The sequence below is a fragment of the Aulonocara stuartgranti genome, assembly GCF_965226115.1.
Source record: "Aulonocara stuartgranti genome assembly, chromosome: 23".
In the NCBI taxonomy this organism is placed as follows: Eukaryota; Metazoa; Chordata; class Actinopteri; order Cichliformes; family Cichlidae; genus Aulonocara; species Aulonocara stuartgranti.
The window spans coordinates 17,877,501-17,904,917 of NC_138958.1; the positions used below are offsets into that span (position 1 = coordinate 17,877,501).

Below are 27,417 nucleotides of genomic sequence, written 5' to 3' on the forward strand. Positions count from 1 at the left end.
GGCCGCTTCCCAAGAACCACCAGTAAGGCAGACATTGCCAATCCCTGTCCCGGGGTCTCCTCTCCACCCTACCACACCTGTGAGAGTGACTTCCAGGGGGCGGGAGATTAAAGTACCTCTCAGATTCAGAGACTGAGGACTATCTCCTTTCTATGTTCTAAGGGCAGAATAATCCCTTATCAGGACTGAGGGTAGTCTACCCCTGTGATGTCCTGCGTTCTGACAACACTGTTTTATGTTTAAAGTACTTTTGTTAAAGGGGGAGATGTTGTGAAATCTGTTTATGTTGTCCTAGTAAGGCTACCATGAGGGCAGCCACTAGAGGTCGCTAGGAGACCGGTGTGTATATGTGTTTTCCAGAAATTGATGTAGCCACGTACACTGCTGCTACAATTGAATAAAAAAGTGGTTCGTGCTTGAGAACCCTGCGTCTTATTGCCTCCGAACATGACAGGGAGGGATAACCATTGAAACAGCTCACATTCAGCTATCACACCTTTTCTCCTCATAGGGGTAAAAAAGTTTTTACTGTCCCCCTTTCCTGAGGAAAAGAAGCCAAATGCCAGCACACATCTGAGAGCGCATGTGGAGTGTGTAATCTGAAGGGTTAAAGAAATAAGCTGTTTTACTTTATCAATTGCCGGACGCATTAATGAATCTTTTACAGTGACTTGCCTAATTTCGAGTTAGGGCTGATACAAGTGCAGGTTGGTTTCCCTTATATACATAACTTGTTATTTTACTGGAAAGAAATATTTATGTAAATTTCAAAATATTCTTCTAACTTTTTTTCTACATTCAGAATGTTATTGGGTTTTTTTTTCATGAATGCTGTTAAAAATTGACTTGACCCAACACAAATAATAACTGGTTGATTACTTTACATAATTTCAGTTGAGGTGTGGAAATGTGCTAGCATGTTCTTTTAACATTTCATGAAACATGTACTTATGCTTATAGAAGGATAGGCTCACACATTTTTTGTGCATGTCTCTTTGAGAGGTATTTTGATATGTAAGTGTTAAAATAGAAGTGATCACACTTTTGTTTAATCATTTTTTTGAACTTCCATGTCTGAGTCCAGGCTCTGCACAAGTCATACCACTGAAGACCAGTAACATGAAGCTGGCCTTGTACCTGCCAGTAGTAAGCATGACTTAATTAAAAAATCCAATTTGACATCTGCAAATACTTTCAGTTGATACAACCTTTTACATTTTGACATTATGCTTGGAGGTTATGCTTGATTTCCACAGCATGTGCTAGTTCTAGACATGGCTCATGGTAACGAATCAATTTGTGGGCCATATAACTGCAAACTTTACAAATGCAAATGTCCCTCTTCAGTGAATACCCACACACATTGCGTTGGTGACAGATGACGGGTATTAAGAGGAAGACACGGAAAAGGTGAAGCATTCTTATGTAACTCTAGGCATCAGATTAGGGGTTCAGGCTGCTGTAGGACAATACGTTTCCTGTCTGCACTAGTCCAAATTTAGATCCGACAAGTGGTTTCTCCATACTCATGCCCATTGTTTTCACTGGTGGCATATGCAGCGGGTCAAAGTCACTGTATGCCTCTGCTACCTGAAGCACTGACAGGTCAGGAAGAGGGCTAATCATTCTTCTGAAGAAATTTCAATTCAATTCAATCTTATTTATATAGCACCAAATCACAACAAAAGTTGCCTCAAGGCGCTTCATAGATACAGAGAAAAACCCAACAATCATATGACCCCCTATGAGCAAGCACTTTGGCGACAGTGGGAAGGAAAAACTCCCTTTTAACAGGAAGAAACCTCTGGCAGAACCAGGCTGCGACCGGTTGGGGTGAGAGAAGGAAGACAGGATAAAAGACATGCTGTGGAAGAGAGACAGAGGTTAATAACAGATATGATTCAATGCAGAGAGGTCTATTAACACATAGTGAGTGAGAAAGGTGACTGGAAAGGAAAACTCAATGCATCATGGGAATCCCCAGCAGCCTACGTTTATCGCAGCATAACTAAGGGAGGATTCAGGGTCACCTGGTCCAGCCCTAACTATATGCTTTAGCAAAAAAGAAAGTTTTAAGCCTAATCTTGAAAGTAGAGATAGTGTCTGGTTTATTCTAGTTCTGGTTCCACAGAAGAGGGGCCTGAAAACTGAAGGCTCTCCCTCCCATTCTACTTTTAAATACTCTAGGAACAACAAGTAGGCCTGCAGTGCAAGAGCAAGTGCTCTAATAGGGTGATATGGTACTACAAGGTCATTAAGATAAGATGGGGCCTGATTATTTAAGACCTTGTATGTGAGGAGCAGGATTTTGAATTCAATTCTGGATTTAACAGGAAGCCAATGAAGGGAAGCCAAAACAGGAGAAATATGCGCTCTCTTTCTAGTCCCTGTCAGTACTCTTGCTGCAGCATTTTGGATTAGCTGAAGGCTCTACAGGGAGTTTTTAGGACATCCTGATAATAATGAATTACAGTAGTCCAGCCTGGAAGTAATAAATGCATGAACTAGTTTTTCAGCGTCACTCTGAGACAGGATATTTCTAACTTTAGAGATGTTGCGCAAATGGAAGAAAGCAGTCTTACATATTTGTTTAATATGTGCGTTGAAGGACATGTCCTGGTCAAAAATGACTCCCAGGTTCCTCACAGCGTTACTGGAGGCCAAGGTAATGCCATCCAGAGTAAGAATCTGGTTAGATCTGATATTTCTAAGATTATCAGGGCCGAGTACAATAACCTCAGTTTTATCTGAATTAAGAAGCAGAAAGTTAGCGGCCATCCAGGTGTTTATGTCTTTATGACATTCCTGCAGTTTAACTAATTGGTGTGTGTTATCTGGCTTCATGGATAGATAGAGCTGGGTGTCATCTGCATAGCAGTGAAAATGTATGCTATGTCTTCTAATGATGCCGCCTAGGGGAAGCATGTATAGTGTAAACAGAATTGGTCCTAGCACTGAACCCTGTGGAACTCCATAATTAACCTCTGTGTCTGAAGAGGACTCTCCATTTATATGTACCAATTGGAGTCTATTAGATAGATATGATACAAACCACTGCAGCACAGTACCTGTAATACCTACAGCATGTCCTAATCGCTCTAATAGGATATTATGGTCAACAGTATCGAACGCTGCACTAAGGTCTAGCAGGACAAGCACAGAGAGAAAGAAAGTGTTCCTTTGAATAAAACATATCACACAAGCGTATTATATTGACACCACAATGTGTGAGGCAGAAAAACAGCAAAAAGTTTCTGTGTTGACAATATTTACTCTAATCCTTCTCTACAGACTTGGCCCTGTACAAGCTTAACTACCAGCATCTTTGCATGTGGACCTGGTTTTATACCCAGTGAAGTTGAGAACTACAGATCCAGAGTAAAGGTTAGGTGCAATGTAATTTTTATTTTTACAAATACATTATAGTCTTACTTGAGGACTGTCAATATAATAAACGTAGCTCAGAGCTAGCTATTACTGTTTGACAGGCATTTAAATTAACTATCCAGTAAGAAACATACACATGTGCACCACTTTAAAAGTTACATCTGTCCGAGGTTTGTGCCATTGCTGTTCTGATTAAGTACAGGTGTAAACCGGAGGAACCACTGGCACACTGAGCTGGGAGAAGTGGGCTGTCTGGAACAGCAAACCAACTGCATGGCTGCCATGTGCAAGCCACACAGGAGCACCTGCACATCATCATAATTACAGGAACTGCATTGTGGAGGACTACCTGGGGATGGGTGATTTTCAGTCACTGGTGCAGGGTGGTGGCTTGAGGGGCAGTGCCAGGGAGGCTGGCAGGGCAGCTGAAAGCAATTCAATAATTATGCTCTCCCTCTTACCGTGACGCCGGGAGGAAGGAGGAACAGGTCGAGACAGCTGGAAAGCTGTCAGGATAAGAAACTAAATAAATAAAATACAAAATTGTAAATAAAACCAATCACAAACAGTGTCTTGGGGTCTTACTGTGATCAAGCCATATTTTGCACAAACTGAACAGCTTGAACTGTAAACTTTCAGAACACTTCAAGTCGATCTCAGTCAGATTACCAGTGCTGCCCTATTTTACACTATGAGGCTTGTCGTGCTACTTCATGGATCTGAAGCAAAAAGCTGGTACAGTAATCTCTCCAGTTACCCTGCCTGTTTGACACTAACAACAACAAACACAGATTAAAGCAATAAGTACAAATAGAAATTTAAACCTGTATGATCAAATCTTACTCTTGAAATTATATCATTTTCCACTTTACTTCTATAACTTCTTTTACATCTGTATACTATTAACACAGAACACAATACCTGCTTCCTGTATTTACATCATCCAATCAGCGTGCTGAACATTGTCACGTGGTTTGCAGTGACGCGTTTAGGTTCGCTTGGAGTTCATTTAGATTTTTCTCCGTGTGAAAACCGCAGGATAAAGCTATAAGTTGACAAACTCGTCGGGTGAATCGGACCGGAGTAAACGAACTACATGTGTGAAAATTCCACGAAAGAGTGCCTCCGTACACAGAATGCATCATCATCATCAGGAGGGGCGGGTTCCTTGGCAGCTGAGATGACGCTAACAGCAATCTCTCTAGGTGTTTCCTTCCTGCTCAAAGTTTCTTCTTCCTGAGGTTACTGTCTGATGATCGTGTCCGTGTGAAGGTAATGTTAGCAGTCTGTAATGTTTTCCTGGCTAACATTAGCTGTGTGCAGAAAGTTATTCAGGCTTATGATATTTCAACCAGCAGTTCGTAGCTGCTGACTGTAGTATAGAGACTTCTGGTAGACCTTAAATACCATTACTTAGCTTAGCTCTTAGCTTTCCTGTCAGCTTGGCACAGTTTAGAAAAGCAGTGAGACCTCATAACACGAAGCCAACATGACTTTATCAGTCCTGTATCAGTGAACTAATTAGCTTCCTCTGCTCTCACAGGGGCATGAGTCTATGCACCGCTGATACCTACAGTACAGTATCCATTAGACTGCCTTCAGACAGCGAAGCCTGTAACAAAACAGGTTATTGAGTATATTGAGACCATTTAAAGAAGATCGCATATGACTCACAGTTTACAGCTCAATGGAAGAATTCAGATGTTGAGATGCAACATATTTAAAATAGAATTTTTACCTTTTCCTTGCTTAGCTTAGTATTTTGAAAATATTACAGCTTGTTTTCTCTTCTTTTAACAGTCTTAAAATATTCAGTTGCCCCTTTTAAACAATAGAATAGCTACACTCTTGTTTTCACCACAAATGTTTAACATTTTATTATTACCTGGTTTGTTTTGATATGGCTGCATATCTTAAGGGCAGTTGCACTGAGTTATGCTGAACTCTTTGAATTTACTGTGTGAGAATGCTGGGCAGTATGCACAAAAAATAATCTGTTTTTATTTTCTATTTCATATATAAGGATAACAATACATTTCATTATTTCTATTTTATATCTAATATCTCTGCTTTTCTTTATCTATATGGGTAACACCCCCTCCAATCCATTATCAGAATAGTTGTCCAAGAGCCAAGGAGCACTTGTGGAGAGTTATACAGGGAATGCAGAATTATTAGGCAAGTTGTATTTTTGAGGAATAATTTTTTTATTGAACAACAACCATGTTCTCAATGAACCCAAAAAACTCATTAATATCAAAGAATGAATGTTTTTGGAAGTAGTTTTTAGTTTTAGCTATTTTAGGGGGATATCTGTGTTTGCAGGTGAGTATTACTGTGCTGGCAAATTAACAAAAAACAAATATATACCCATTTCAATTATTTATTTTTACCAGTGAAACCAATATAACATCTCCACATTCACAAATATGCATTTCTGACATTCAAAAACAAATCAGCGACCAATATAGCCACCTTTCTTTGCAAGGACACTCAAAAGCCTGCCATCCATGGATTCTGTCAGTGTTTTGATCTGTTCACCATCAACATTGCGTGCAGCAGCAACCACAGCCTCCCAGACACTGTTCAGAGAGGTGTACTGTTTTCCCTCCTTGTAAATCTCACATTTGATGATGGACCACAGGTTCTCAATGGGGTTCAGATCAGGTGAACAAGGTGGCCATGTCATTAGTTTTTCTTCTTTTATACCCTTTCTTGCCAGCCACGCTGTGAAGTACTTGGATGCGTGTGATGGAGCATTGTCCTGCATGAAAATCACGTTTTTCTTGAAGAATGCAGACTTCTTCCTGTACCATTGCTTGAAGAAGGTGTCTTCCAGAAACTGGCAGTAGGACTGGGAGTTGAGCTTGACTCCATCCTCAACCCGAAAAGGCCCCACAAGCTCATCTTTGATGATACCAGCCCAAACCAGTACTCCACCTCCACCTTGCTGGCGTCTGAGTCGGACTGGAGCTCTCTGCCCTTTACCAATCCAGCCACGGGCCCATCCATCTGGCCCATCAAGACTCACTCTCATTTCATCAGTCCATAAAACCTTAGAAAAATCAGTCTTGAGATATTTCTTGGCCCAGTCTTGACGTTTCAGCTTGTGTGTCTTGTTCAGTGGTGGTCGTCTTTCAGCCTTTCTTACCTTGGCCATGTCTCTGAGTATTGCACACCTTGTGCTTTTGGGCACTCCAGTGATGTTGCAGCTCTGAAATATGGCCAAACTGGTGGCAAGTGGCATCTTGGCAGCTGCACCCTTGACTTTTCTCAGTTCATGGGCAGTTATTTTGCGCCTTGGTTTTTCCACACGCTTCTTGCGACCCTGTTGACTATTTTGAATGAAACGCTTGATTGTTCGATGATCACGCTTCAGAAGCTTTGCAATTTTGAGACTGCTGCATCCCTCTGCAAGATATCTCACTATTTTTGACTTTTCTGAGCCTGTCAAGTCCTTCTTTTGACCCATTTTGCCAAAGGAAAGGACGTTGCCTAATAATTATGCACACCTGATATAGGGTGTTGATGTCATTAGACCACACCCCTTCTCATTACAGAGATGCACATCACCTAATATGCTTAATTGGTAGTAGGCTTTCGAGCCTATACACCTTGGAGTAAGACAACATGCATGAAGAGGATGATGTGGACAAAATACTCATTTGCCTAATAATTCTGCACTCCCTGTAGAAAGGAATCAGCATGTATCAGTGTTTCAATGCACTTAACCACCATCGACTGTATGAATGCTCACCACACATGATTCCATAGCGGAAGAAACGGCATGTTGAAGTGTGTTTTTGAAGTTTACTGATCAACATTTAGACAAGCCTGTGAAATGCTAGAAGAATAAAGTCTGATCATGTGAGACCAAAACTGAACTCTTTGGATGCCACACCATGTTTTGAGATCAAAAGGCACTCCATATCACCCAGTGAAGTCTGGAGGTGGGAACATCAAGCTGTGGGGCTGTTTTTCAGCATATGACACTGGCAAGCCTTATACAATTGAATGGAAAATGTATTGAGACATTCTTGATTTAAAAAAAAAAAAAAATCTGCTGCCGCCTACCAGGATGATGAAGATGAAACCAGTGTGAACATTTCACCAGGACAATGATCCCAAAAAGAGATTCAATGAAACTGTCAGTTGGTTTTGGAGACAGAAAATTAAGATGCTAGAATAAACCAGCCAATCACCTGACCTTAATCCAACTGAAAATCTATGGAAAGAACTAAAGCTCAGAGTTCATGGAAAGGCTCCACTAAACCTTCAGGATTTGAAGACCTTGTTTAAGAAAAATTAAACAAACTTTTCACATTGCGAGTCTAGCTTTTTCTTGTTGCGTTTGTATGCTTAACAAGCTGATCCAAACACTTTCATCCTTGAAAGATTCTCCCTGTTAGTGTATAGTGTGGCGTTTGTACTACACATTTTTTTTTTTATTGCAAGAATGATACCCATCATTAATTTCAAAACTTATAGTGGTTAGATAGTAAAGTCTGTCATACAGTTGTTCTTGTGGATGCACCCGTTCATTGCACCCCTCACAGAGAGTGACTGAAGCTGCAATGGCTATCGCTGCTTTGACCAAGAAGATGTGGATATGAAAACAATGATTGTACAGCACTTGTCTCAGAGTTCCTGATGACTTCAATTCACCCCCTTCAATGCAATGCCAGTCCTTCTTGCTCTGCCAGTAAACTCCAGAAAATACTGTTATGGTTTAAAGGTCTCATTAAAGTCTATAAACTTCTCAATGTCTGTTATTATGTGTGACATTGCCCTAACATCAACCACAAGTCCTTTGTTTCAATCCGCAAACTTAGAATTCACCTATCTTGAATGCTAATGTGTTGTCTTCAGTGCCAGTTGTTTGTTTTGCATTGGCTTTCTTTCTTCATCTCCAGTTTGAATCTTTATGAGTGGAAGGGAAAAAAAAAAGTGCAGCACCATTTCTGTCCTCTGGACTTGCCAGGTTATTTATTTTTTTTGGCCACAATTATATCAGGTTAACATTACTTTACATTACCTCCTTCTATTTGTCTGTCCTTCTTACTGGGACACTTTGCCATAGTCTTCTTCATTTTTGTCATCTTTTTCATTGTCTTAATCCTCATTGGCCTCTCTCTTCCTTTAGAGGCACGGGTGGGGAACTCCAAGCCTCAAGGGCCGGTGTCCTGCGGGTTTTAGATCTGTCCTTGATCCAACGCAGCTGATTTAAATGACTAAATTACTCCCTCAACATGTCTTGAAGTTCTCCAGAGGCCTGTAATGAGCTAATCATTTGTTTGACCCAGGGTGATATCTAAAACCTGCAGGAAACCAGCCCTTGAGGTCTTGAGTTCCCCAGCCCTGCTCTAGAGGTGCCCCAGGAACTTTGCCTCACATAACACATAGTTTTTGTCATCTCTGTAGATGTATAATCTGTGTTAACTGCTCCCTTCTGGACTCATAACCTGTTGGCACAGCCATCATAATTAGATTTTTTTTTAATTTAATTTATTACACATGCACACTCATACATGTCATAGGTCAAAGTGTAAGTGTAAGAGCACATCCCCAACAATTTGTGCAACACTTAACAAAAGCTGAGTGTCTCACCTTCAAGTCTTTGTTTATAATTAAACTATGACTTGAATATGGTTTTGGTGAACACCTCAAATAAAAACAGCTTCTATGTCTGATCATAAATCCACTGAAGTTGATCAATAAATCCTCTAAATGTTTCATTGAGGCTGCAAAACGTTTTAATGTTTAAAGTATCACCACACTTTAGAAATACTCAATTAAAGTGTGACTGCATTTAGAGTATGACTTCCGTTATATGCGTACATACTCATATAAGTTCTCAGCTGTGCTCTAATATTAATGTCACTGTAGTTTTCCGCGTGAGTCCATGGAGTTAACAACAGTTCAAAATCAGGACTTAATCTCTGATCATAAATAGTTATACAGAAGAAGTTCTCAGAGCTGCTATCAGTTTTCTGAATCCTCCTTTTTTCTGATCCTAAACACCACATTTAAAAGTTTGATTCTGTTCATCTGGACGTGGTGTTTTCATTGGGAGAAACGTTTCGTCACTTAACCAAGTGACTTCTTACGTCTCGGGTGACTGCAGGTTTCCCCAACCTTAAACAGTACATTTGCATAAACAATGAAACCAGCCCACTGAATGAATAATGGGCTGTGAGGTCAGTTTCTTGATCATTAATATGCAAACAGTCATGATCATTGATCAAAGACCATTGATAAATAGCCATGAGTACCATTCACAGAGAGTTGGGGAATGGCTGCAATCACAACATTGTAAGATGGCAAAAGATGTACCCTTAGGCCCCCTCCTTGACATGGTCTTTCCCTTTTCATGTAAATGGCCGCCTTGTCTTGAGAAGGCCAGCTGTGGCAGAAAAGAAGCAGCTGATATGTGGACAGCACACACGATGAAAAGTAGGATTTCAATTGATGTGCACATGAATGATTTGTGTTTTCTCTGCAGGCAAAGGTAAAAAATGTGTGTGAGCTGATGTGGATGTGAATTCAGCAGCATGGATCAGTGTGAGGACATAGAGGAGGGAGTCCCTCCCTCTAAAAGAGACAGAGAGAGCCAGGACAAAGGTCAGAGGTGAGATGACCATCTCTAAATGTCCATGACTCTTCTCCATGTCACAGATCAGCACTCACATCACTGCACCATCATTATTCACAGGAACCAACCTGGACCTGAACCCAGCTGTTTTTCCTTCAAGAGTGACCAGTCGATTCCTTTTTATATTGGGTTTAAAGAAGGCTGCTGTTCTCCTGCAGAGAGGTAATGTGTGTCTTAATGCTTTTGGTGAGTTGGTGTCTGTGAATAAATCCTCCATCATGTTTAATGTCAGCTCAGCTCTTTCTTACACACATTTTTACACACATTGTCCTGCTGACAAGTTTGTTTTTATGGAGGTTTGTGGATTCTTGCAGGGATAAAATCAAGAGCAATTCAATTTATTTATATAGCACTCTTCACAGGATAAAAACCACAAAGTGCTTCACAGTCATATAAAACAGATATACATAAAATACACCAAAAATCAAACATACAGCAAAAAATCTAATTAAAAGCCAGTCTAAATAAATGAGTCTTAAACTGCTTTTTAAAAGAATAAATATAAGCAAGAGCATTAACGGTGAGCACTGAACATTTAATCTAAAACCAGAAGAAAAAAGTTTAGACTTTGTTTTGTCTAGAAACTGGTGTACTATAGTACAGCAAGTCCCTCAGTTCCAGCCTTCGTGTACATCCCCTCAGTGGCTTTAAATTGAAGCTAAGTTGATACTCATGTGTTTGTCTGCTTTAACAGAAAGAAATGGCTAATTAGAATAGTTACCTGTAAATATATCCAAAGATGAGTTACACAGGTTACCCGAGTTATTGGATAATTATATTTCTGTGAATGTGTTTCTGTGGTTGTCACTCACTCTTATTCAGTTTCCTGTTAATGAGCTAACAGAGAACAGCTTTTCTGCTGTTACTAAAGAAAATATTTCCCATCAATTTGTCAAAATGATAACTTAACTTTATGGTGACCTTTGAAGTTGCCCTATGGCATAGGCCCAATCCAGATCAGTCAAACGTGGCATGGTTTTAGCCAACCCCAACTGACCACTGTAGCAGGGTCCATGCTCACAGGCACCAGTCAGCTTCTGATTGTCAGTATCTGGGATACCAAAACCTCAAAACGGTAGTCAATAGCAGAATAATCTGTTTGAAATTAGCAGAGAAGACTTGGTAAGTTTTTCACTCATATACTCAACTATGCTGCTCAACCTATACCATGTTTGGCAGCACAGCATGACATGAACTTTGTGTTAGTGTTTTGAAAAACATGAGTCGTAAAGAATGCAAAAAGCCACTGACCTTCACTTAACTGTCTTTGTGTCAGATACTACAAGGCACTTTTAGAGCCCCAAGCATTCGCAGGAGACAGCTGTGTTGCTTTTATTTATTTATGTTTTCTTAAGGCACTGAGAACCATAAGCATCCTGGATAGCCAGCTCTATGTTTTCTCATTTATTCTTTACAATTCCTCCACAGGGTGGACCAGCAGAGCTCAGAGGTTCCCAGTGATCAGTCTGCCCAGCAGCATCAAACACAGCTGGACTCCATATTTATGGTCTGTACATGTACAACTGCTACAATACTACAATTCTTTTCTGTTCACTCATCTCCATGCTGGGTGTGTGGATTGTGTTGTAGTTTAGGAGATAGAGCCAGTTGCCTAGTTGTCTGCAGTAGTGGAGATGAGGTGAAGAAAATTGTATGAACAACCAGGCATGACCTATAGAGCAACACACACACACACACACATGCAGCACACACCTCATTGAATGGTTTTACTTCATTTTTACTACTTTCTACATTGCAGATATATACTGAAGACATCAAATACAGTGTCTTGAAAAGTATTCGGCCCCCTTGAACTTTTCCACATTTTGTCACATTACAGCCACAAACATGAATCACTTTTATTGGAATTCCACGTGAAAGACCAATACAAAGTGGTGTACACGTGAGAAGTGGAACGAAAATCATACATGATTCCAAACATTTTTTTACAAATAAATAACTGAAAAGTGGGGTGTGTGTAATTATTCAGCCCCCTGAGTCAATACTTTGTAGAACAAGCTTTTGTTGCAATTACAGCTGCCAGTCTTTTAGGGTATGTCTCCAGCTTTGCACATCTAGAGACTGAAATCCTTGCCCATTCTTCTTTGCAAAACAGCTCCAACTCATTCAGATTAGATGGACAGCGTTTGTGAACAGCAGTTTTCAGATCTTGCCACAGATTCTCGATTGGATTTAGATCTGGACTTTGACTGGGCCATTCTAACACATGGATGTGTTTTGTTTTAAACCATTCCATTGTTGCCCTGGCTTTATGTTTAGGGTTGTTGTCCTGCTGGAAGGTGAACCTCCGCCCCAGCCTCAAGTCTTTTGCAGACTCCAAGAGGTTTTCTTCTAAGATTGCCCTGTATTTGGCTCCATCCATCTTCCCATCAACTCTGACCAGCTTCCCTGTCCCTGCTGAAGAGAAGCACCCCCAGTTGTTAACAATGGCTTTCTTCTTGCCACTCTTCCATAAAGGCCAACTTTGTGCAGTGCACGACTAATAGTTGTCCTATGGACAGATTCCCCCACCTGAGCTGTAGATCTCTGCAGCCCGTCCAGAGTCACCATGGGCCTCTTGGCTGCATTTCAGATCAGCGCTCTCCTTGTTCGGCCTGTGAGTTTAGGTGGACGGCCTTGTCTTGGTAGGTTTACAGTCGTGCCATACTCCTTCCATTTCCGAATAGTCGCTTGAACAGTGCTCTGTGGGATGTTCAAGGCTTGGGAAATCTTTTTGTAGCCTAAGCCTGCTTTAAATTTCTCGATAACTTAATCCCTGACCTGTCTGGTGTATTCTTTGGACTTCATGGTGTTGTTGCTCCCAATATTCTCTTGGACAACCTCTGAGGCCGTCACAGAGCAGCTGTATTTGTACTGACATTAGATTACACACAGTAATCACTCTATTTAGTCATTAGCACTCATCAGGCAATGTCTATGGGCAACTGACTGCACTCAGACCAAAGGGGGCTGAATAATTACGCACACCCCACTTTGCAGTTATTTATTTGTAAAAAATATTTGGAATCATGTATGATTTTCGTTCCACTTCTCACGTGTACACCACTTTGTGTTGGTCTTTCACGTGGAATTCCAATAAAATTGATTCATTTTTGTGGCTGTAATGTGACAAAATGTGGGAAAGTTCAAGGGGGCCGAATATTTTTGCAAGCCACTGTATATGAAGAAAGATGTCAAAGTATCCACCCTTTGGCACTATAAACCCTTGGTCTTTTCTCAATGAGCTTCAGTCACCTGTGTAAGGTTTTCACTTACACTTGTTTCTTGTCATGGTTCATTTGTGGAATTTCTTGCCTTCTTAATGGGGTTGAGACCATCAGTTGTGCTATGTAGAAGCTTAGGCTGTCAGGTATTGTTCCAACCTATTTGAAAACTGTTAGCTGATTAGTTCTTGCCATAATATGAATTCTAAGTATAGAGAACAACAGTCCATCATTACTTTAAGAACGGACACTTTGAATGTGTCCCCAAGTGCAATTGCAAAAATTATCAAGCGCTACAACAAGACTGGCTCACATGAGGACCGTCCCAGGAAAGGAAGACCGAGTCACCTCTGCTGCTGAGGATAAATTCATCAGTCACCAGCCTCAGAAACTTTCAGAACTTTTTTCCATAATAAATGAAATCATCTGTATAGATTTACTTTGGTTATTAGAAGTTTCGTAGTTCCCAGGCTTGTCAGGTCTTTGGTATATCTTTTCCACTCACCTTTTGCTTCTGAAGTGGTTGGTCAGGACAAGAGATGGCACCTTTATACCTGTATGCAAAAAAAAAAACACTGCACCCAAAATATGTCATAGTTGAGCAATACTGATCAATCTAATAAACTTAAATCTACACCATCCTCCGTGTTCTGGTATTCTAAACAGTGATTTGCAGAAATACTAAACAACCTAAATAATAGGGTTGCCAACTCCCAGCAAAAAAAATAGGGAACCACCTCCCCACCCGCCGCCTGATGATGCTTAATCAATGTAATCGACTTTTTTTTTTTTTAATGCACGTGTTTTTAAAAAAAAAAAAAAAAAAAAAAAAAAGCACAGAAATCAATTATTTTCCTACAATAATTAAATAGATTCAACATCTTTCTTCAACAAAATTGCAGACTGCACAGATGGTACCTTCTGGTAGTTGCACGTGAGTGAGTGTGTGTGAATGGGGGGTGCGGTTGTGTGACTTCCTGCTGATCACAAAAGGGTCACCTCCCTTACGATGTATATGGCTCAATTACTGTAACGGTCTACTATACACAAACACAGGTGAGGTCATAAATGGCAAGAAGTAAACATCCTCACTACATAAGAACAGAAACCGAACCTTCACATAGGATGTGCCTGTAGTTAAACACTATAGCTAATTACCCATTCAACAGGCTAGGGAGGAGGATAGAAACAGAAGAATGTCTTTGATCATACAGTTTAAGGCAAGGCTTACAAATGTAAGTAACACAGTGGCAACATTTAACTATTTCAACCTAACACCGGTAACTGCCAAATTTATTTGCCATTAAAACAGAAGGATGGTATCTCCATGAAACCTCTCTTGACATGTCTAGATGATATTAAAGTTTGGTTGGCTTTAAACCTTTTAAATAACCTTTTTATAAAAAGAAAACAGAGGTGTTGGTGTTTGGACCCAGTGGTCCCTGTGAGCCTTCCTCTGTTGATTTGGGACCCTTGGAAGTTTATTTTAAACCTGTTGCTTCTGACCTAGGTTTTAAGTTGGACAATGGTGGTTTTTTTTTTTTTTTTTTGGTTTTTTTTTTTTTTTAAATTGGCCAGCCAAATTAGAGCAGTGAAGTCCAGCTTTTATCATTTAAAGCGACTGGCAAGAGTGAAATCTTTCTAGGCAGCACCTCGAAACAGTGATCCATGCATTTATTTCATTTATTTCTTTAATCAGTTTTCCATTTGACGTTTATTCAGCAGTGTGAAAACTTTAGAACTTTTAATCTCAGCCAAACTGGTTTACTCACAAATAAATAAAACACTGAAAAAAGCCAAACAATAACATTTTTAAGTTATATAAATGACCTATATTTATCATGTTTAACCTGAGTAGCGAAAAATGGGGTTTTAAAACGATGTGCCGGTAGCTCGCTGTTTTCGCTGGCTTTAGTGAGCTGGCTAGCTATGGAGCTAGTGGGTAACAGACGTCTCCAAGACATTGGGAGCACTTTTGCAAGTATGTGATGTCTTGATAAACCGAGCAGATATTTGAAGTTTACACAGCTACATTCTCGCCTGAAAATATGTTAAAAATGTAATTTGTGATCCAGAAAGAATAAGAGTAATATTAAAACTAAGTAGCTGCCGCCATTGTTGGAAACTGCAATTGGCTGGGCCGCGCTATGAATTCTGAGATATGGTGGGTCATGAAGGATACACCCTACCCATCTTTCAAATCTGGGGAAAAGGAGGAAGCATTTGTCAACCGCATTTGGAGGAGTCTACAAATTTGGCCAGCCGCGTCGCTGTGACGTAATCGGCCTACAAATGCGGCCTCAGGAGGATGCAGCCCATGAATTTGGAACCCCCCCATCACTCTCTTAGGTCAGCTGACCAGCTGCTCCTGGAAGTACCGAAATCCAGAAGGAAGCTTGGAGGGGACAGGGCCTTTTCTATCGTGGCTCCTAAATTATGGAATAACTTGCCCTTGCACAATAGAGAGATCCCTTCACGCTCCACTTTTAAAACACATCTTAAAACAAATTTTTATTCTTTAGCTTTTGACCTCATTGAGACTCGTAATTAAATTAGTTATTTTATTAATTATTTTGCTTTTTCTCTTATTTGGCTTTGATTTAGATAAACCATATCCTAGTCATGAGAGATTAGGGATGGGTATCGTTTAGGTTTTATCCAAACCGGTACTTTTGAAACGGTGCCAGTGCTTAAACGGTGACTCGAACCCTTTAAAGCCGGTCGGAGTGGGCACGCTCTGTTTTGCGTAACTATTTTTAAATCCCGGTAGCACTGCAACCACGTAAGCTAGTGCAATAATTTTTTTTGAATATGAAACCAGAGGAGTTGTACTTACATCTTATGCCATCAGCTTGTCCTAGGTCACAGTTTCCTTCCACACACAGCTTTGCAAAAACTGCATAAAAAGTACTTGCAGCAACAAAAACATAATATTCCAGAAACACGCTTTGCTGATCCGATTAGTTCTTCTTAACACTTCCTACGTCCATCAGCGCGAACTATCGCATGTCCGCCATGACCTGCCCAAAACCGGAAGTGATGTCATTTTGCGGAAATGTAGTTTTTTACCATCAGGGCCTTATGAGCCTATACTGGTCTTTTTAAAAGTTATGTTTGACTTTATGACTTTCTGTGTCGTTTCTGGGATGCTTAAGACTCATATTGCACTGCTGGAAATAGTTCATTTTGATGCATATGCTGTTTTTTTGCAAATTTGCATTATAATATTTATTTTCGTTTGTCCTGCAGTATATAAAAAAACATGTATTTCAAAAATAAAACTATGAAGACACTTGAAATAAATTTCCTGTGATGGGAAACTATTTTGTGCAACTTTTTTGTATTTACAGTTTTGAGGGTTAAGCCTCTTAAATTTCTCTAACTAGAAATATATGTTAAAAAAACAAAAATGATTTTCAAATTTTTTTTGCAATGTATGTAATTACTATGCACTTAATGCATACATATTATTAAAATTTGGACTATAATGGTTGTATTGATGTATAGCAACTTGAAATGCTCCCAAAAATGGCTCCACAACATGTAAAAATATAATATAAGCTCTGGCGGCCTTGGTTCTATGGTAGGTCTTAAAGGGTTAAAGAATGAAGAACACAAACTTTGTCCAAAAACCTATTATGTTTTTACTTTTAGCAGTCTCCTTTTTTTCCGCAAAATGATAACTAAGTTAGCCTTTTCTATTGATACAACATACCTCCTTTGTTTGGAACCGGTGCTTAAAAAATGGAAAACACAAACTTTGTCCTAAAACCTCTCATGTTTAATTGTTTTTTTTTGTTTTTTTTTTTTTGTAAAAATATAACAATGTTAGCCTTTTCTGCAGCTATAGGGCATATATGGTATCACTCTTGGCTGGAAGCAGTGCTTAAACAAAAACACAAACTTTGTCCAAAAACCTCTCATGTTTAGCTTTTTCCTCTTTTTCTTTGGTCATTTTAGCCTTTTTGGCCAGGGTGAAGGGAGTATCTGCCATCAAACAAGAAGACAGCCGCATGTAACTACGACTGTGTTTGCTAGTTCACCTTACATGCATTAATTTAATAACATGGTGTGGTGAGAATAAGGCACGGCGGGTCCAGGGATCAGTGTTTAAAGCCATTTTATTTCCATCACCTCACACCACAACCACCCAACCCCTGAGTCCTCGTGTTTTTAACTTGGCGGACGTGATTAAGGATGCCGTGCAGGTGCGTCCGCCCTCCCTACACGGCACCGCCAGCCACGCCCCACCACATACCCCCATCGCCCGACTGAGGCCGGGGAGCCATCCGGCCGAACCTACTCACCCCCCACCGCAAGCGGGAGAGGGGATCAGCCCGGACCGTCGGCACCCCCGGACACTGGCCTAGCGAGAGGGAGGTGTCTGTTCTGGTGGCCGCCCACTCATCCAGCGGCGCCGGTCATGAGGTGGGTCCGGGGGTCGCCCACGTATCCAATGGCAGCCCCGGAGCTGGACCGGAGGCGCAGCCGGCGTGACGTTGAGCCGGGGCTCATGGGCGGCTGAGCAGGCGTCCAGCACGCCGGACCACACCACACGCCGGCCTCTGGTGGAGGCGAGGCCGCTCTGCTCCGCCCGCCGACCTCGGGCTTCGGTGACGCGGACTCCCCTAGCACGGGCACCTCCGACATATCCCGCGGCTCCTCGGGCACCGCCTCCGCGGCTGCGGCTGTTGCTGCCGCCTCTCCTTCCAGCCGGCACAGACCCTCGCCCGCCTCGTCCTCCGCCTCCGATTGGAGCGGCTCCTCCACCGCTCCCGGCAGGAGCAGCCCTTCACCCGGCTGTTCCTCCTCCTCCGGCAGGCTCGGACCCCCGCGTGACTCGTCCACCACCTCCAGCTGCCGAGGTGCCCCACACAGCTCCTCCACCGCTTTCCCACAGTCAGTATACCCCGGTGGGGGTGGCGGCGTCGAGGTCACCCAGGCCTGGAGCATCGCGGCCAGCTCTGCCATCTTCCCCAGGTGGCGTTCGCTCTCCTTCCGCAGCTCTTCCTGTTGGCGACGCACCTCCGCCGCCTGCTCCCGCTGGGTGGCCGCCATTTCGGCCACCATCTCGGCCAGCTCTTCCCTTCCCTGGCTCTGGTAAGTACCCGCCATGCCGCCTCCTGGGTTTCGGCACCAGTGTGGTGAGAATAAGACACGGCGGGTCCATGGATCAGTGTTTAAAGCCATTTTATTTCCATCACCTCACACCACAACCACCCAACCTCGTGTTTTTAACTTGGCGGACGTGATTAAGGATGCCGTGCAGGTGCGTCCGCCCTCCCTGCATGGCACCGCCGGCCACGCCCCACCACACATGGTTAGCCTACTCAACATAAATTACAAACAAACAACATTAAGCTACTCACCCAGAGAAGAATGGCTGCTGCTGCCATCATCATCCGTCATCATTTCTGCTACACTGGCAGGTAGCAGAAGGTTCTTGGGGGATATCAGTACCCATCCCTATGAGAGATGGCATCCAACTTCACACTGTGAAGCTGGCATATAGAAATATACTATTTTTTATTTTTCTGTTAGGGCTCTGTATTTTTTTTTCTTTGGTTAGTTGTGAGTATTGCATGTTGTTTCTAGTTCTTGCACTGCACTGCAGTGATCGAAAGATGTTTTGCCGAATGTTTGCACTGGACATTAATGGGAAAAATGCAGCAGAGGTGAACCAACACACAACAATGACAACCTATGGATATCATAAACTATCCCTTAATTGTGTTGCTATAAGCTCAGGCTGAAAGGGGATTTCCTGTGATGCACTGAGCTTTTGTTCTTCACTGCCTTCTTTTTAATCCACAGGTGTTTCTCTACCTATGCCATCTCATTTAACTTAATTTAATCCTGCATTCTGTTCTAGCTTCTGGAGGAAAACATCATCACCTTTGTGAAGAATGAGCTGGGCAAGATCCAGAAGGTTCTGAGTCCGGATTATACGGAAGCCTTAGAGAGTCAGAGGGAAGATGAAGGTGATGAGCAGAAGTCGAGCAGAAAGGCATTTGTTGAGATCACAATGTACTTCCTGAGGAAAATGAAATATAAGAAGCTGGCTGATCATCTACAGAGCCGTAAGAAGATTCCTTTATTTAAGTGTGTGTGTGTGTGTGTGTGTGTGTGTGTGTGTGTATTTTTTTTCTTTTTAATCTATTGTTTCTTTCAGGAACTTGCACTAGGGATTACAAGTGGAGCCAGCATGAAATTAAATCTAATCTGCAGAAGAAGTTCCAGTGTGTGTTTGAGGGGATCGCTAAAGCAGGAAACCCAACCCTTCTGAATCAGATCTACACAGAGCTCTACATCACAGAGGGAGGGACTGCAGAGGTCAATGATGAGCATGAGGTCAGACAGATTGAAACAGCATCCAGGAAACCAGACAGACCAGAAACAACAGTCAGACAAGAGGACATCTTTAAACCTTCATCTGGAAGAGTTACACCAATCAGAACAGTGCTGACAAAGGGTGTGGCTGGCATTGGGAAAACAGTCTTAACACAGAAATACGCCCTCGACTGGGCTGAAGGCAAAGCCAACCAGGACATCCAGTTTATATTTCCATTCACTTTCAGAGAGCTGAATGTGCTGAAAGAGGAAAAGTTTAGCTTGGTGGAACTTGTTCATTACTACTTTACTGAAACCAAAGAAGCAGGAATTTGGAGGTTTGAAGACTTCCAGGTTGTGTTCATCTTTGATGGTTTGGATGAGTGTCGACTTCCTTTGGACTTCAACAACACAGCAACCCTGACTGATATTACAGAGTACACTTCAGTAAATGTTCTGCTTGTAAATCTCATCAGGGGGAACCTTTTTTCCTCTGCTCGCATCTGGATAACCACACGACCTGCAGCAGCCCATCTCATCCCTCCACAATGTGTTGATATGGTGACAGATGTCATGGGGTTCACTGATCAACAGAAGGAGGAGTACTTTAAGAAGAGATTTAGAGATAGGAAGCAGAGAAAAAGGATCATCTCCCACATCAAGACATCACGAAGTCTCCACATCATGTGCCACATCCCAGTCTTCTGCTGGATCACTGCTACAGTTCTGGAGGATGTGCTGAAAACCGGAGAGGGAGAACGGTTGCCCAAGACCCTGACTGAGATGTACATCCACTTCCTGGTGGTTCAGACCAAAGTGACGAAGGTCAAGTATGATGGAGGAGCTGAGACAGATCCACACTGGACTCCAGAGAACAGGAAGATGATTGATTCTCTGGGAAAACTGGCTTTTGATCAGCTGCAGAAAGGAAAGCTGATCTTCTATGAATCAGACCTGACGGAGTGTGGCATCGATATCAAAGCAGCCTCAGTGTACTCGGGAGTGTTCACACAAGTATTTAAAGAGGAAAGAGGGCTGTATCAAGACAAGGTGTTTTGCTTCATTCATTTAAGTGTTCAGGAGTTTCTGGCTGCTCTTCATGTCCATCTGACCTTTATCAATTCTGGAATAAATCTACTGGAAAAACAACAAACAACCTCCCAGACGTCTGAAACAAGCGAGCCTACATTCTTCTACCAGAGTGCTGTGGGCAAGGCCTTACAGAGTCCAAATGGACACCTGGACTTGTTCCTGCGCTTCCTCGTGGGTTTTTCACTCCAGACCAACCAAAGTCTCCTGCGAGGCCTGCTGATACAGACAGAAAACAGCTCACAGACCAATCAGGAAACAGTTCAGTACATCAAGAAGATGATCAATGAGAATCTGTCTGCAGAGAAAAGCATCAATCTGTTCCACTGTCTGAATGAACTGAATGATAGTTCTCTAGTGGAGGAGATCCAACAGTGCCTGAGTTCAGGACTTCTCTCCACAGATGAGCTGTCTCCTGCTCAGTGGTCAGCTCTGGTCTTCATCTTACTGTCATCCGAAAAAGATCTGGATGAATTTGACTTAAAGAAATTCTCAGCCTCTGAGGAGGCTCTTCTAAGGCTGCTGCCAGTGGTCAAAGCCTCCAACAAAGCTGTGTAAGTAAATATCCTCTTTTTATTTCTAAAATGTTAAAGCTATTTAAGAAGAAAGTCATGCAAATCAAAATCTAATCCTGTTAAAAATGTCAAATTTTTGAATATAATGATGTAATCACAGTCAAGTAAGTTTTAGTTCTAGTGTTTCATAACAGTAGAAAGTGCAAGTACTCCATATGACCCACCCAGGCTGATGAACAAAATCATATTTGTTTTTCTATTTAAAGGTTCCTGTTGCTGGATATAAGAAAAAATGTACTGATTCATGAAAAAAAAATCTATTTATCCAGCTACTCATTATACAATACATTCATTTTGTCCCTGTCATCAAGAAATGTTATCAATAGTGCTCCTGGAGAAATATTTTTTTTATCTTTTTCCAGACCACTTTGGTACACTTCCTTCAGATTAGTTCAGTTGTCAAGACCAAGCACCTCCATAAGCCATTTTACCAAAATAAGAACAGGTCTGAACACTCAGCCCCCTGTGCCTCAGGTTTTAAATTCACACACTTGACTTTAAGACATTCATGTAGTTTAACTTTATTGGTTTGTATCTTCTGTCTTCATGAGTAGACACAGCTGGATATCATCTGCATAACAATAAAAATGTATCTTATGTTGTTTTTTTTTAATAATACTGCCGAAGGAAGGCATGGATAATGTAAATAGAACTGATCCCATCACAGAACATGTGGAACTCAATGTGAAGAAGACTCCCAATTCACATTAACAAATCTGAGTTTATTAGATAGATGTGATTCAAACCCCTTCAGCGCAGGACCGTCCAATACCTATGGCATATTCGAATTTCTATAGTGAAATATCACAGCGCTGGGGTTGAACGCGACAAGAATAAAGGTGAGTCTACAGTCAGAGTTCATAAAAAGACCATTTGTAACCTTTAGACAAACCATTCTTATAAAGATGATCAGTTTAACTGCTCTTTTAAATATAAACGAAAGGTTCGAGATTGTCCCAGAATTAGCCTAGACAGGTGGGACGAGTAAAAGGTTTTTCAGCAATGGTTCAGTTGTGGAAATCTTAAAGGCCTCTGGTACATTATCCATCGATGCAGGTTAATTGATCATTTTTAAGATTTGGTTAAATTTTGTCGAGTCTTCTAGGAATGGTGTCTATGTACATCTTGATGGCAGTTGGTATGTGATTATATTATACCAAGAAAATTCAGTCATACAATAACAATATTTGCCTACGTTTCACGCAACTCAACAGCTGAATTGTAACGCAAAGTCCACCCTGAAACTGTTGCAAGGATACAGACTAAACATAATATCACAGACTTCAACCATGTTTCCCTCTCGTTCCACCTGATTGGATACACATCATTTGTTGACTGTCTTACACGAGAAAATAAAACCCTTAATCTGCAGTATGCCAATGTCAGTAAAGCTGACAATGTTACTACCTTGCCGCCACTTTGTAGAACAGAGTACATCAACTTCTGTGGAGACACAATTGTACCAACAAAGAGTGTATGCTGTTTCCACAACAACAAACCGTGGAACACAAGTAACATATAGACAAATCCTCAACCAGAAAAGGTCACTTTTAGAGATGGTGACAAAGATTGGTTCAAACAGGTGCAACATCAGCTGGTGAAGAGATTAAAAATAGCAAAAGTGGAATACAAAAAAACATTGAATGGAATCTACAATACAGCAGCATCTGTGAGGTGTGGAGAGGATTCTATATCACCTCTGACTCCGTGGCCACACCCACTTCCACAAGTGTGCTTCTCCACCACAGCTTCCCCTACTCGCATCTTGCGAGTAGAAAAGTATTTCTTTGTGCCCCCCTTTTCCCTGTTAATGCCCTACCTGGCCCCCTGGCAAAACTTTGCTAGACCCGCCCCTGCACAGTTACCAGCTGTCAGCTACTTAGAAAAGGATCCTGGTGTTATTTGTCTCTCAGAAACAGTTCATAACTTGCCTTCAACTCATTCATGTCACCTAAAAGGTAAACCTGTTTCATCTTCATGTTTCACTCACACCACATATCCAAACCTATATCATGGCCATCAGCTTACAGCTGTGGCTCCAGCAAACATCAGCTGATACTAGAAAGTAATATTAAATAAATTCTAACAACAGCTGATCAAGCTTAAACATGCTGCTGTTGTTTAATGCAACCTCTGCTGGTTTCCTGTTTCTGGCGCAAAGTGGGCGACAAACAAACAAGTACCCTCAGCTTTGGGGAAGTAGCAACAGGAGAGGGAGGGGGAGAGAATGAGAGAAGAAGAAACAGCTGCAGCGTAAAGATGCAGAATAACTCCAGCTTTGTGTCTTTTTCCATTTTAGCTGAAGTACAGGACAAAGTGCGTTCCTTTTCACCTCAATACGAAACGTGGAATATTTTCTCTGAATACGAGACGATTCCGTTTTTTACCGGATGGTAACTCTAATAACTAAACCTTATGAATGAAATAAAGTTCACTATCAGTAACATCATAGCACCCACCCAGCCGTTGGCTGTATAAAAACTCCGTCATGCTATCTAGTACGCAGTACGTGTTGTTGTAACTGACGTTAAAAATTCAGCACAATGAAAGTAAACTACACCTAAACTTAGTTTATATCTGACCCAGATAGACTGCAGGTCATAACTTCTTACTTGAAGTTCAGCTCATCTGACAGCAACCGCCTCGGGTCTCTCCTCCTCCTGCCTCCCCTTTCCCTCATCCACCTGCAAGCTTCTGTGAAAGCTCCGCCACAGCCACCACCAAGAGTTATTTTTACACATCAGCCAGCATCTGGCCAATCCCCACCACCTTTAATTGTTTATAGTATTAAATTCTGTTCTTTTGGATTCTTTAGGGCCAAGAAAGACACAACTCAAAAGTGTTCTTTTTACTTTAAAAAAATTATCTTTATTTTACATACCCGGGATATGGAGACCTGAACACAAAACACACAACCTCAGGTTTGAAGTACAAACGGAAGCCTAGGTATTTATATACTTGCTCTGGAGTCTGGGCCTCTCTTATATAAACCAATATAATCAGCATATAAGCATTTCATTTCAATTCAATTCAATTTTCTTTATATAGCGCCAAATCACAACAAAAGTCGCCTCAAGGCGCTTCATAGATACAGAGAAAAACCCAACAATCATATGACCCCCTATGAGCAAGCACTTTGGCAACAGTGGGAAGGAAAAACTCCCTTTTAACAGGAAGAAACCTCCAGCAGAACCAGGCTCAGGGAGGGGCGGCCATCTGCTGCGACCGGTTGGGGTGAGAGAAGGAAGACAGGATAAAAGACATGCTGTGGAAGAGAGACAGAGGTTAATAACAGATATGATTCAATGCAGAGAGGTCTGTTAATACATAGTGAGTGAGAAAGGTGACTGGAAAAGGAAAAACTCAATGCATCATGGGAATCCCCCGGCAGCCTATGTCTATTGCAGCATAACTAAGGGAGGATTCAGGGTCACCTGGTCCAGCCCTAACTATATGCTTTAGCAAAAAGGAAAGTTTTAAGCCTAATCTTGAAAGTAGAGATAGTGTCTGTCTCCTGAATCCAAACTGGAAGCTGGTTCCATAGAAGAGGGGCCTAAAAACTGAAGGCTCTCCCTCCCATTCTACTTTTAAATACTCTAGGAACAACAAGTAGGCCTGCAGAGCGAGAGTGAAGTGCTCTAATAGGGTGATATGGTACTACAAGGTCATTAAGATAAGATGGGGCCTGATTATTTAAGACCTTGTATGTGAGGAGCAGGATTTTGAATTCAATTCTGGATTTAACAGGAAGCCAAGGAAGGGAAGCCAAAACCGGAGAAATATGCTCTCTCTTTCTAGTCCCTGTCAGTACTCTTGCTGCAGCATTTTGGATTAGCTGAAGGCTTTTCAGTGAGTATTTTGGACATCCTGATAATAATGAATTACGGTAGTCCAGCCTGGAAGTAATAAATGCATGAACTAGTTTTTCAGCGTCACTCTGAGACAGGATATTTCTAACTTTAGAGATGTTGCGCAAATGGAAGAATGCAGTCTTACATATTTGTTTAATATGTGCATTGAAGGACATGTCCTGGTCAAAAATGACTCCAAGGTTCCTCACAGCGTTACTGGAGGCCAAGGTAATGCCATCCAGAGTAAGAATCTGGTTAGATACCATATTTCTAAGCTTTTCAGGGCCGAGTACAATAACCTCAGTTTTATCTGAATTAAGAAGCAGAAAGTTAGCGGCCATCCAGGTCTTTATGTCTTTAAGACATTCCTGCAGTTTAACTAATTGGTGTGTGTTATCTGGCTTCATGGACAGATAGAGCTGGGTGTCATCTGCATAGCAGTGAAAATGTTTGCTATGTCTTCTAATGATACTGCCTAGGGGAAGCATGTATAATGTAAACAGAATTGGTCCTAGCACTGAACCCTGTGGAACTCCATAATTAACCTCAGTGTGTGAAGAGGACTCTCCATTTACATGAACAAATTGGAGTCTATTAGATAGATATGATACAAACCACTGCAGTGCAGTACCTGTAATACATGTTCTAATCGCTCTAATAGGATATTATGGTCGACAGTATCGAATGCTGCACTAAGGTCTAGCAGGACAAGCACAGAGATGAGTCCACTGTCAGAGGCCATAAGAAGATCATTTGTAACCTTGACTAAAGCTGTTTCTGTGCTGTGATGAGCTCTGAAACCTGACTGAAACTCTTCAAATAAACCATTCCTCTGCAGATGATCTGTTAGCTGTTTGACAACTACTCTTTCAAAGATTTTTGATATGAAAGGAAGGTTGGAGATTGGCCTATAATTAGCTAAGACTGCTGGGTATGGAGATGGCTTTTTGAGTAAAGGTTTAACTACAGCTAGCTTGAAGGCCTGTGGTACATAGCCGATCGTTAGAGATAGGTTGATCATATTTAAGATCGAAGAATTAATTAATGGCAGGACTTCTTTGAGCAGTTTTGTAGGAATAGGGTCTAAAAGACACGTTGATGGTTTGGAGGAAGTAATTATTGAAGTTAACTCAGAAAGATCAATTGGAGAAAAAGAGTCTAACTTAACATCAATGGTACTAAGAGTAGCTGCAGATAATATTACATCTGTGGGATGATTACTGGTAATTTTTTCTCTAATGATAAAAATTTTATTTGTGAAGAAGTTCATGAAGTCATTACTAGTTAACGTTAAAGGGATGGTTGGCTCGATAGAGCTCTGACTTTTTGTCAGCCTGGCTACAGTGCTGAAGAGAAACCTGGGGTTGTTCTTATTTTCTTCAATCAGTGATGAATAGTAAGATGTTCTGGCTTTGCGGAGGGCTTTCTTATAAAGCAGCAAACTATTTCTCCAGGCTAAATGATGATCCTCTAAATTTGTGGCACGCCATTTCCTCTCCAGATTACGAGTCATCTGCTTTAGGGTACGTGTTTGAGAATTATACCACGGAGTCAGGTACTTCTGATTAGAGACCTTAGTTTTCACAGGAGCTACAGTATCCAGAGTCGTACGTAGTGAGGAGGTGAAATTATTAACAAGATAATCGACTTCTGTTGGGGTAGCGTTCAGATAGCTGCTCTGCTCTATGTTGGTACAGGGCATTGAAGATGATAACAGTGGGTGGATTATAGTCTTAAACTTAGTTACAGCGCTTTCAGAAAGACATCTACTTTGATAAAGTCTACTCTCCACCACTGTGTAATCAATTATTGTAAATGTAAATGTTATCAGGAAATGATCAGACAGGAGAGGGTTTTCAGGAAACACTGTTAAATGTTCAGTTTCTATGCCATATGTTAAAACAAGATCTAGAGTGTGATTAAAGTGGTGGGTGGGTTCTTTTACATTTTGAGAGAAACCAATTGAGTCTAATAACAGATTAAATTCCATGTTGAGGCTGTCATTTTTAGCATCTACATGGATGTTAAAATCACCCACAATAATTATTTTATCTGAGCTCAGAACTAAATTAGATATAAAGTCTGAGAAATCAGACAGAAACTCTGTGTAAGGCCCAGGTGGACGATAGATGATAACAAGTAAGACTGGTTTCTGAGTTTCACAGCTGGGGTGGACAATGTTAAGCATCAGGCTTTCAAATGAATTAAAAGTCTGTCTTGGTCTTTCATTAATTGATAGGCTGGTGTGAAAAATTGCTGCCACACCGCCCCCTCGGCCTGTGCTTCGAGATTTCTGGTAGTTAGAATGA

General features: G+C 41.4%; 2 protein-coding genes across 2 annotated transcripts in view; both read left to right on the forward strand.

Moving 5' to 3' along the window:
* The window catches only part of LOC309700665 (NACHT, LRR and PYD domains-containing protein 3-like), a 267,254-nt gene that overhangs the window by 172,061 nt on the left and 67,776 nt on the right, over positions 1–27,417 (forward strand). The window lies entirely within an intron of this gene.
* Positions 4,337–27,417, forward strand: part of LOC309700671 (NLR family CARD domain-containing protein 3-like) — a 45,272-nt gene continuing 22,191 nt past the window's right edge. Inside the window, exons 1-6 of the mRNA XM_082524387.1 lie at positions 4,337–4,659; positions 9,890–10,015; positions 10,100–10,201; positions 11,468–11,546; positions 19,136–19,343; positions 19,436–21,236. Of these exons, the coding sequence (XP_082380513.1) occupies positions 9,939–10,015; positions 10,100–10,201; positions 11,468–11,546; positions 19,136–19,343; positions 19,436–21,236 (2,267 nt within the window). The 5' untranslated portion in view covers positions 4,337–4,659; positions 9,890–9,938. The remainder of the gene's footprint in view (positions 4,660–9,889; positions 10,016–10,099; positions 10,202–11,467; positions 11,547–19,135; positions 19,344–19,435; positions 21,237–27,417) is intronic.